This window comes from Eubalaena glacialis, chromosome 3, assembly GCF_028564815.1.
Source record: "Eubalaena glacialis isolate mEubGla1 chromosome 3, mEubGla1.1.hap2.+ XY, whole genome shotgun sequence".
NCBI lineage: Eukaryota > Metazoa > Chordata > Mammalia > Artiodactyla > Balaenidae > Eubalaena > Eubalaena glacialis.
The window spans coordinates 176,110,127-176,122,462 of NC_083718.1; the positions used below are offsets into that span (position 1 = coordinate 176,110,127).

The 12,336-nt window shown below is 45.0% G+C and overlaps 1 protein-coding gene across 1 annotated transcript in view; it reads right to left on the reverse strand.

Moving 5' to 3' along the window:
- Positions 1 to 9,866: 9,866 nt before the first annotated feature.
- NIPAL3 (NIPA like domain containing 3) overlaps positions 9,867 to 12,336 on the reverse strand; it is a 45,943-nt gene continuing 43,473 nt past the window's right edge. The window contains exon 11 of the mRNA XM_061184730.1: positions 9,867 to 10,740. Coding sequence (XP_061040713.1) covers positions 10,541 to 10,740 — 200 coding nt within the window. The 3' untranslated portion in view covers positions 9,867 to 10,540. The remainder of the gene's footprint in view (positions 10,741 to 12,336) is intronic.

Here is a 12,336-nt window from a genome sequence, read left to right on the forward strand (position 1 = left end):
GCTCCAGACGCGCAGGCTCAGTAGTTGTGGCTCACGGGCCCAGTTGCTCCGCAGCATGTGGGATCCTCCCAGACCAGGGCTCGAACCCGCGTCCCCTGCATTGGCAGGCAGATTCTCAACCACTGCGCCACCAGGGAAGCCCGAGCCTGTACTCTTAGCCTTGATACTGTGCTGCCTCCCTGTGTCCTGCTCTGTGCTTCTCTTAGCTATTATTGGACAGGCCATGTGATCTTCCTTCAGTCAGGGAGCAACATCACCGGAGATCTAGAAGACACTAAAAAAACCCCACCTAAATGACCAGACCAGAGATCATGTGCACAGTTGTACTACAATGTGTGTGGCCACTGAGTGGTTTTCAAATGCTACCAGCATTCATCTTGATGTTGCCAGTGTCTAAAGGACTAGGCTGAGTTGCCTCAGTTCTGGGAGGGACCACTGAGTTGGGCTTTTTTTTGACGAAGCCAAATTCTTGAGGAAAGACTTGTTCTTTCAGGGCTCAGTGGGATTAGTCAGGTCTGGGTTCTCAGGTGCTCAGAGAAACCTGGTGGAGGAGAAAGGAGATGGGCTGCTGGCCCCATGGTGTGTAGGCCTACCTGGAACCAGATGAGAGTCCTGCTTGTGAAGGGTTCCTGAGGTTCTGTTTGGACCTGTGGGCTCACAAGAAGCTATTTCCAGGGGCTGCTGAAGGCCTGACCCATGCTTTGGAGGGGGAGGCCCACGGTAAGGACCAGAGAGGGTAGGGGGAGTATATATCAGTGGGAGGTCACCAGCAGGGGGCAGCTGACCCAGCTCAGTGATGGTCTCAAAGCGGCTAGTAGAGCAGAGGTCATGGCAAGAGGAGTAATTAAGAAAGGAAAACCCAAGAGATGTTACAGAGCACCCAGTACACTTGAAATGTTTCCTGAGAATCTCTCAAAAAAGCAGAAGATGGGGCTGGGGAAGAGAATGTCATATTGAAGTGGTTAATTTCCAGCTATTAGAAGCTTGTGCTATAATAATCTGGGTATAAAAAGGAAAAGTATTATTAGCCAAAGTCATGGTCTGGTGAGGCCTGGGTTGAATGGGTTACAGTTGAAGTGTAAATTAGATAAGCACATTTATCCAACAAATCAAGCTGTCGGCTTTAGGTGATTTGACTTGAGAGGAATTGACTCAGACACCTACCTTGCTCCTTTACTTCAAAAGGATCCCGTGTACTAAAGTTACTGTGATAATCATTCCAATGTGTGTGAGTCAAATCATAATGCTGTACACCTTAAACTTATACAGTGTTGTATGTCAATTATATCTTAATAAAACTGGAAGAAAAAAAAAGTATCCCAGGTAGCTTTGACCATTTTCTGAATTTACAGTTTTTCAGTTTTTAAAGTGGCAGCAGCATACTGGAAATGCCCACAGAGTAGAGTTTGTTGTCTTTCTTTCTTTGAATCTTTCTTTCTTTGAATCTGTGATTTATTTCAGTCAGAATGGATACCAACACCTTTTAAGAACAATGAAAGATATTTTCACATATTGAGGTATGGGGAAGTCATTCTGGCTTATACATAGGTTAACTTGATTTTATGCTAACTAACACAGCCTGTTTGTGGCCTATCAAACAAACATTGTACATCTGCTTTAATTATTAAAGAAAAGGACATATTGACCAGAAATAAAGAATGTCCATGTTAAAAATAAAGATTAAATGCCTCCCTTCCTGGGATGCCAATGCTAGTACTCCTTTGATGATAAGATTCCCTTCCCAGGTGCCAAGGCCATACTGACTTGCTGTGTATGTGCTGATCTGTTTGTTTGTTTGTTTTTAAACCTTGAAGGAATGTATCCCTGACTTATTTGGTTTTCTTTGTCCTGACAAGATACAAAATTGTGCTGAAAACCATGGTTCTCCAGAGCAGTTCCTCAGTTATCTGAGAGGCTGTCTCCCGGGCTATAGTCCTCAGTTTGGCTCAAGTAAAACTCTCTTCTATTCCTATTACAGGTTGGGACCTGGGACCTGGGACCCTTTGCTGCAGTACTTGCACCTGGACAAATATCTCCTCGACCAGCAGAATACAAGAAACTATAAGGAACTAAAAATAAGTGCCCACATGTGCAGTTGGGGCAAAATATGAACAATGAGGTACAAAAAGGCCAAAACCCAACTGCCACTTCTGAGGTGCCAGGAGCAAAAGCAGGGTACTACACATGATCCCTACAAGGGGGTGGGCAGACCACCTAAGCCGCCCTTCTGGCCTATCCACCGATCCACCCCACCCTCACCCCATTTAAGGGACCAGCTTGTCACCCCCTCAGGGAGTGAGCAAGGACACCTGTTACATGTTTTTGCTCCCTTGTGCTGCAGCGATAAAGCCTTGCCTGAATTTCTTGTCTGGCGTCATCAATTTCTATTGATTAAAGAGTGCAAAAACCCAGATCGGTAAAAGGAGTTTGCTGTCATTCATGAGATGAGGCCCAGATTGATCTGGATTCAGAGCAGCTTTCACACTGAGGACCTATCAGTTTGCTACTATGAGTCCACATAAGTGGGCACCACGTGGGGGTCTTGGGAATGCCCCTAGAGAGCCAGAGCCAGCTTTCCAGGCACGTGTGAATTGTGCACTCCTACACGACCTCACACTCAAAGGGGCCTCACACTTGGTTTAATGCTCTGCGTTTGCCATCTTGAAGTTCTTATAATTTTATCTTTGAACATCTTTCTGTTTGTCAGCAAGGTCTGATGGGTGCCACATGCGTGTGAGCAGAGGAGTTAAAAGCAACGTGTGTGCAGCATTCTTTGCACATAGCATTCCTGACGTCCTCATCAGGCGTGCTCAAGGCAAATCCTAGGTGACCATTAGGCCTGTGATTCAGTGGGGGCAGGGGTGGGAGTGGGGAAGGACTGACATTCTGGAGAGGCTACACTTTCCATTCCAACTGAAACTTTCTTTCAATGCAGGAAGAAGGCAACGGACAAGGATCCCCATCATGTCCTTCTTACACGTGTTACTTCCCTGTATCAGCCTATCAGACAACCACTTCCGCTGAAAATGATGACCTAGATGGAAAGGGAAGGCTCAGACCACCCACAGCTCCTTCTCTTTTTATTTCTTTACTCATCAATAAGCTGAAGGCAGAGAATGTTGGTAGGATATGTGTATACCCATTAAGAAATAAAAACAGTTGAGTTAGTTTTGTGTAGGATTTCCATTGTTCAGGTAAGAACACAATACCTATTCATGTACAAGCAATGAAATACGAATTGTGTCATATCAGTGATTTCTACATGAGTTAGTGCTCTTATATTTGTGTCTAAAAATGGGTATTGCATAAAATAAAAATGAATGGTAAAAAATGGTCCATTTAATGGCACTTTTTCTCACTTTTTGGGCCCCTGCACTTTCGTTTTGCACTGGGTCCTGGATGTTGTGTAGCTGGCCCTGCAGATATCCTAGTTTGGACTGAAACGTCGTCTCCGCCTTGTCCAGCTCAGCCCGGGCTCTGGGGCTGAGACACAGTGCCTGCTCTCCACCACACCCAGGGCCATGTCCACAGCTTCCGTCTCCCCTTCTGGGTTCTCTTGTTTCCTGCTTAGTCCTGGCCCCATGAAATTTCATCATCAGTCCCTCAGTTGTATTAACCATCACACTTTATATTGTTTGCTTCGTTTTCTGACTCCTTTGTATGGTGTTTCTCTTTTTTTCATTGCTGTATGTATGTACTTAGCACATGACAAGTGCTCAAAACACCATTTTTTCACTTTTTATTGTGACAATTTCAAGCATACACAAAAACAGAGATGACGATTTAATGAATCCTTGTGGACTATGGCCGGCTTTGACTACACTATCCTGCCATTCTTGTTTCACCTCAACAATTTTAGTCTTTCTCTTTCGTGTTGTTGGATTTTCTCAAATGCCTTGTAATTCTCAGTGGATAACTCCCACTTATGAATGAAGAGCTATATTGCTTCCTGCAGAGAGTTGGCTGGGTTTCCTTTGCAGTTGTGTGGGTTTCCTTCGCAGTCGTGTGGGTTTGTTTATTCAAAGGCTTACGGTCCCCTCCGTGGGAGGGGTAATTTTTGTCTCTGAGGAAGTGAACAGGGTCTCTCCATCAGCTTCCCCTTCAGGTGTGTGAGTGAGGAGCCGGCAGGCTGCCTTGGGACGCAGGCAAAAATAAGCAAGACTGACTCTAGGAGTAGGGAGCTTCAGTGTCTATCATGCCTGCACAGGGCTGTCTTTCCTTATTTCTCCTCCTGGTTATTCTAGAGGTCCATTCATTTCTTCAGCTCCATCTTGACCCCGCCCCCCCCCACCCCAGTATCCTTACCGTGGGCCCTCTACAGCCAAGTCACTTCCACTGTTTAGAGTAATTCTTAGGGCTTCAACTGGGGCATAGCTGCTCTGTGCCTGTTGGCATAGCAATCCCTCTGATAGCTGTCCAGAGCACTCTTGTTCTTGATACCTACTGACTTTAAGCCCAAAGCCACTCTGGGACAGAGAGGAGGTGAATGTGTGTGCTTAGGCTCCATATTGAATGGGAAACTCTAACAAATATTTTTGGCATAATTAAATTTTTTTTTCTCCCACTTAAGTTCAGAGGGTGTGGCTTCTTCATCTGTGGTCTCCAGGGCTTATCCAGAGGCTCGTGGGCCTGGGTCCCAGTTTTCCAGGGTCTTCCTCCAAGCTCTGAGGCAGAGCATCAGCCTCCGTTTCAGCTCCTCTGAGTTTCAGCTCCGCAGGGCCCCTCCTCCAAACATCTAAGTTGTAATCATTCCAACCTCTTCCTTTTTCCCCCCCAGCCTTCGGGGTGGGAGCTGCGTCTTACCTGTATGATACTTAGCGGTCTCTCTGTACCCTTTCAGTTGCCTAGTGAACAACTTTATTCCTAGTTACCAATTCTTTATATTAAAATTTCTGTTCCAAAAACTGGCGTGGTTTCTGTCTCCTGACTGGACCCTGATTGATACAATAATTGCCTAAAATACCATATACTCAGTGTACCAAAGGAATGAAAGATGCCTTGGCCCAGGGCAACGGTGAAGGTTGAAAGCTAATGCTCTTGTGCTCCTCCAGACTCAGAGAAAGTTGCATTTTATGCTTAAAAATGAACAAAGAATGTAAAGGTACAAAAGTATTGTCTATTGACATACCGAGGATGGGATTTAAAAAAAAAAAACAGACTTTGGAATCAGTTATATCTGGGTTTGAATCCAGGCTCTGCGGCTTACACACCCAAATGACTGAATTTCTTTGAGCCTCAGTTTCTGTATTTGTAAAACAGGGATTGAACAGGTTCCTTGCAGGGCTGTTGAGAGAATGCAATGCGATAATGGATGTAAAGTGCTTAGCACAGGGCCTGGCACAGAGTTAAAACTCAATGAATGGGGTGCATGGAGGATGTAGGATGTAGCAGGACTCAGTGATGCAGTGGAAAGGGGACAGACTAGAGCTCATAAGACGGTTCTAGTCCTGTGTCTACAGCTAACTAGCCCCCCTTTCCTCACAAGTAATACCAAGTTTGAGCTGCATCAAACCAAGTTGTTAGGTTCCCTAATGCTGGTTTCATCTTACAGGCCTGCAAGAAAATGAGGCAAATAATGAGACTGTCCTAAATTTTTCATAAAGGTAAATTATTCAGTTTCAGGGATTATTCTCTGTTGTGAGATTTTGCCCTTACTATTTGGGTGTTGATGTCCTGTTTTAAAGAAATAATAGTATAGTAGGGTATTTTTTCCCATGTTCTCACCAGACAGACGGGATGAGGGAATTCTCTGGGGTCTCTTTTATAAGGGCACTAATCCCATTCATGAGGGTTCCAACCTCATGTTCTAATCACCTCCCCAAAACCCCACCTCCAAAAACCATCACACTGGGGATTAGATTTCAACATATGAACTAGGGGCAGGGGGGCATTCTGTTCTTTAAGTCTGCATCCTTCTTAGAAACCGTACATCCTTTTTATTTGTCAGATAAAGGTGAAATCCTAATGTGTGGTGAACTTACCCCATGGAAATTCAACCACACCAAGGAAAGGGAGCACAGCAGAGGGATGAAGAGCTCAGGTTTTGGAGTCAGGCAGTTCTGGGCTCAAATAGCAGTTCTGCTATTTACCAGCTATATGACCTGAGTCTCAGTTTCTTCATCTGTGAAATGGGGATAATATTAAAACTTACCTCATGGAATTGTTATAAAGGAGAATTGAGATGTACACGAAGTCTTAGTATAGTGTGTGGCATATAATAAGTGCTTATTAAATGTATGAGTATGTATATATTATTCTGTGTGTGTGTGTGTGTATAAATAAAGATTTAGGCTCTATTCCACACCTGTCTTTGTAGATTGGAAACTTAGAAAGAAGAGAGACACATTTGCTTAGAATTACTTAAGAAAAATCACAAGTGTTCATTATACAATTTCAAAGTGAAAAAGTAAATAAATAAGTAAATACGGAAACCATAGCTTCAGTGTCATACAGTGTCCTGATGGGATGCTGGACATAGTTCTAAGACTTTACAGCTATTAACTCACCTGATCCCCATAATAACCCTTAGGAAGTGACTGTTACTATCCCGGATTTACAGATGAGGCACAGAAAGTTTAAACAACTTGTTCAAGACCACACAGCTAATAAGTAGTAGAGTCAAGAATCAAACCTAGGCAGTGTGGCCACAAGCCTATACTCTTCACCACTGCAGGGAAAAAAAAAAGTGCTTAATTCAGCCTTAAGTGAAATCACAGGCATCTCTAGATCTGCATGGTTTCTACAGCGGCCACTAGCTATATGTGGATATTTAAGATAATTGAATTTAAATAAAACTAAAAATCCAATTCCTAGGTTGCACTCACCATGTTTAACGTGCTCAATAGCCACACGTGGATAGTGGCTGCCGTTTGGGCAGCACAGACATGGAACATTTCCATCGTTGCAGAAAGTTCTATTGTACAGCACTGTCGTAGATAACTCTGGAAAGTATTAACCAAACATAAAAGACTCAAGCTCAACAGGCATCACATGGATTTTCTTTTTAATTAAATACCACTTCATAATGCTATTTGCACATAGCACACACATTTTTTTGAAAAATAAGACATGCCATACATTAGTCACTAAATTAACAGAATGTGAGCATCCACATAGAATACATTCTAAGGTGACTTTATTTACACAGCTTCTCAGAGAAACACACAGTAAAATTTTTTGCCTGTCAGCCAGTGTTGGACCAGATTTGGAATTCACAAGGCTGCGGGTTGGAGATTCCCCAACACTACCCTGATGGACATCTTGTCTCCACACTGTGCCATCAAGCTGCCTCGTTTCCACCAGAAAAGCAATGGAGATGTCAATCCTCCCTTGCCTACCCAGTGTTCAATTCCATCCTGCAAAACCCTCGCATGACCTGAGGCTTCATGTGATGGCATGTCAGACCTGCAGCTTCGTGGGAGGGGTGGGGGTGGGTGGAGTGGGGCTAAGCTCCCTTCAAAAGCTGCAGGCACCCATCTGTGAAGAACTGCTTTTACTATCTGATTAGGGACCCCAGAATCCCAGCCTTTAGAAGAGGGGAACAGAGTGGGGTGGGGAGAGGAAGCCAGAGAACAACTGGAAAGCTGAAACCCAAGTTTGGTGACCTTGCCTTAGGTACTGGCTGTGAGAAGGGAGATGGCGACAGGATATGTATTGTTGCCTGGAGCCTTCGAGAGGGCTTGGGGACGTGAGAGCCATGAGAAAAATAAAGAGTCAGGGCTGTGAGTGGAAAGCTGATGCCCTTGTGCCCCGCCCTAACAGCAAGTGCTGCTTATCTGCCACCAGCAAACTGTCCATTTACACTCAGGGACAAAGACTGGGAGATGCCAGCCCAAGACAGAGTCAGAATTCTGGGGCTGTTGCCCTAAACCTGAAGGCAGCTCCTGGGCGGCACTGAACCCATGATCATCAGCTGACCTGAGATTACAATGTGCTTTTATCCATTCATCACTCTTGCCTGACTCCAGGTTAAAAGACCCAACACAAAACCAAGGGAAGGGGGCAGAGTAAGGCTGGGAGCACATAAGATACCAAATGATCACCTGGGTTTGACACATTTAAATGGCCTCCCCGCTCACCTTCCCTTTATCCACTCTGCCCTCACACCCCCTCCCGGCCCACGTTAGAAACATCACTGGGAAAATGTGAATAGCAGCGAAATTGGATTTTAATTCCCCTTTTGTGTTTTGTTCCTGCAGCTGTGCAGCCGGACCTTGAAAAGTGACTTTTATTACCCCTTCAGAGTCTTCCTCCAAACTGCATAGGGCCTCCTTTCCAATCAGTGCGGATCCTGCCATTCTCTTCCTCGTGAACCATCAATGGCTCCCATGTTCTCTAGGATATGTTTAAACTCCTCGGCCAGGCCTTCAAGTCCCTCCATGATTCTACCTCCACTGCTTATCTTTCCAGGCTCATTTCCCATCACCTACCCTGGCTCTTCCTTTGCCACCCGCCTCAACCCATCTCTGTGTCTTTGCAAATGCTGGCCCCTCTGCTTGGGGGTGATCACTCTACTTTCTGTGCTTTGCCCAAATCTTAGCTAGATTTGCCACCCATCAATGAGTGGAGCCTAAATCATCTCCAATTCTGAACACCCAGTTCTGGGCTCAGGGCCTGACCTTTAGCAGGACCTCCATAACTGTCATATTCTGTGGTCGGCTATTGCACTCGGCCTGCCCTGCCATAGTTGACCAGGTATTTGTGTCTCTCACGGCTGGCTTGGAGGGCAGAAACCAGGTCTTATTATTTGTAGCCCTCACTGTCCAAATGCTTAACACATAGTAAGTGCCTCATAAATATTGTTTTGATACCTATTCTAAAGGAAAAGAAAAGTCATTGTCTGTTGCCTTCTTAGGCATGTAAGACACAATACAGAAGTGGTTAAGACACAATACAGAAGTGGTTATCACAGGCAACAGACATCAGCTTTGAAGTCAAGGTACTAAATGAGCATTAAGCACAATCCATAAAGGTTAATGATCTATCAACACTGGTCTATTAACACTGTTATCTTGCCGGTTCGTTCAAGGCTGCCTAGGGAAGCAGGAAGTGTAGTTCTAAGAAGTAATCGCTGGATGCAGAAATGCCATGGATCCTATGCGGATTATTTGGCCTGCCAAATGAACCCCCAAGAGGAAGCAAGGAATGGTAATTCCAACTTTCCAGCAGGGGTGTGTCAGGGTTTCAGCAGACTGTCTCTCTCAGTTATTAGGCTTTCAAGGTGTGTGATACTTGGATTACCTGCCTCAGAATCACCTGTGCTGCCAGTTAAGAATGCAGACTCTTGGGCCCGGTCCCAGTCCCACTTAATCAGAGTACCTGTGGTTGGGGTGTAGGAATCTGTATTTTAAATAAACTCCCTAGAGGATCCTTATTTTCATTAAAGTTTGCAGACCTTTACCTGCCATTCTCAAAAGCATACAGTCAGTCTAGGGGAAGACAATCGTGTACGCAGCCAGCCAGCCAGCCAGCAGCAGCCCCATTTTTGAGAATGCCTACTTCTCCCAGATGTATGTGCACGGGGATGAGGACCCAAAGAGTCTATCGACCCCAAGGAAGTGAACCAATGACTCAAGCTTGGTTCGTCAATCTATAAAGGAGAGGAGAGAGGAGAGGTGAGTGAGGCTGTCTCTGAAATGAGCACCCCTGGTTTTCCCAGAGGACACTGGTGTGCAGGAAAATACACGTACAACAGTCAGACTGTCTGTCCGTCCTTTTACAGGTGATGCAATCACCTCTTGCAAAAGGAAAAGGGATTTTTCTCCCTTTATGGGCTGAAGGCTCATCACCCCTGCTCCTGTCTTTCTTATTCTTCCCCTTCTCTTAATTTCTCAGTTCCTTTGAGGGGAAAGAAAGCAACCAAGTAGTTCACAGAACCAAAACCAAATTAGTTTTCAGAGTGGATCCAGTACAAACGCATCAAGCACACTTTCACTGGGGAGGCACAGACCACCAGAAAGCAGATGTGCATTTCTTACAGGCGAGTGGCAGGATGTTACACCCAGGGCTGGTTCACCATGCCATGTGAAGGCGACACAAAGGTTATCTCAAGTACAGAATCAAGAGGGAGGTGGGTAGAGATCAGGCCTGCACATAAGGTGAGGGAAGACTAGATTTGGAGGTTTCCAGCCTTTCAATGGATTTGGAAAGTAAGGGCAGAATCTCTGCCTTGCTTTAGCTCTAAAGAATGTGGCCACCTTTGGTCACTGACTGGGGAAACCCAGTTACCATCCTCAAGGATGACAACCGCTTTCCAAATCTCGTTGGGCTAAACCAGGCAGAGGCTGAACTCTGTACTGCCCGCCTAGAATACTGCTTTCAGCCCCCCACCCCAGCCCCACCCTCATCATCTGAAATTTCCAGGACCAAGATAATCTACCCTTTGCCACAGACAAAGGCTTTTCAAGATCCCCGTCCACAGAGTTCTTGGATTAAAAAAATACGACTTGAAAGGAAAGTTTTAGAATTAAGGGTTGAACCGCTATCAGCATGGCTTGAGCAGCTGTAAATGGAGAGAAGGTGAGTCTCCTTCAAGGTGCGCTCACTCCTTCTTGGTGTGTTCCAGGACGCGATAGGGAACCCCAGAGGCGCTTCTAGAGCCATGTTCTTCCTGCATGATGGGCAGTGTGGCGGGAGCGTAGATCTCAGAAATGTTGTCATTGTTTTCCAGGGCCCCGTAGGAAAAAGAAGCTTTGAGGTCAGGCTGGACGGTCATCCCTTTGTCATGCATGTTCTGCATACCTGAAATGAAATCCATTTCCCCCAAATCATTATGCAGTGGGGCCAAAGGAGGCTGCATCTCATCCTCCTCTATCCCACCACAGACTAATCACAGTGCTCAGGAGCTAAGCATGTGCACTGTCAACTTCCTGAATGGTTTGGATTGAACAAAAAAAGAGCGCCCATAAATATACACTAGAAATATTATAGTTGCTAAGCAACAAAGGATGAATCTTCAGGAAATATGCACACAGACCAGCCACTGTCAAAAGAAACCATTGGCTTAGAATGAGGTGGGAATGTCCGGGCCACAGGGCAAGTGGAACCAGCACTGTGTTTTGAACGTGGTAGATGCCAACACTTTTCGCTGAATTAAATCAGGATCCAGAAAACTTCATTATACTGTTGAGAGAAGACGATAACTTTTGTGCCATGGATACATGATGGTGACACATGTATTATGATGCTCAGAGGGAGAGTTTTGACATTAACATCCCTGATCCACATATAGAGTAAGGTGCGATTTTGCTTATTACCTCTGGGCACATTGATGTCGGATTTCTACTTACATTTGAGGGCAAAGACTTTAGTTATTAATTCCTTTAAATGTATTCTACAATTCCCCTAGCCAAGTAGGACCTGGCCTCCTCGGAGGCCAGTTCTTTTCCTGGTAGGGAATTAAGACCCTTCAAATTCTCTTGCCCCCTGGTTGAGTAATAAAAAAATTGAATGCAAATTATCTTCCATGAAACCATGATGATAATAACAGCTGACATCTGACTGCTTCCTATGCCTGACGCACTGGGCTAAGTGCTTTAAATAGTAATAGTAACAACAACAGCAATAATGATAATGGCTGATGAGGACTGAGCATTTAGTTGGTGGCAGACACTGTTCTAAATAGTTATAAAGTTTTATCTCATTTGATTCGCACAACTGTTGATTAGGAAAATGAGGCAGTTGGAAGTTAAGGGACTTGCCTGAGGTCGCCAAGCTAGCAAGTGGCAGCTCTAGGGTGCAGACTCAGATGGTTTAAATTCTGAAGCCCACACTCTTAACCAGAATGCTGTGTGGGCTCCCTATAGACCTTAATCCCCCCAAATCCTATGACAGAAATATGCTACTATCCTCCTTTTCCAGACAAGAACACAGAGATTCAGAGAGGTAAAGTAACTTGCTCAAGGACACACAGCTAATGAGAGACAGAGCTGGGATTTGACACCAAGGCCCATGCTCTTATCTACTCTGCAAATGGCCTGGGAAGACCCCATCTGTGGAAGGGCCTTTGCTTCCACATTACACAAGCCTTGGCTGACGGGAATTTGAAGGGTACAGTTTAAGAGTCTGTGGTTTAGATTTTGGGGAGGGAATTGGGAGGAGATGAGGGGATGCCTATTCCTCAGGGAGAACAGTTGGCTTACCAGGCATAGTTTAGCTTTGTCAACGTTCCCCAGCCAAAACCCACCAGGAATATACCTATAGTCTAACAAATTTGGGTTTCTTGACTCATTTCAGTGAAGGAGATGTACATCATGGGGAGCTGTTTCAGTAAGAGGGTATTAGAAAGGACTTACTACAGAATTTGGGTTGTGTTAGGTGATTTCAGGAGGGTTTAAG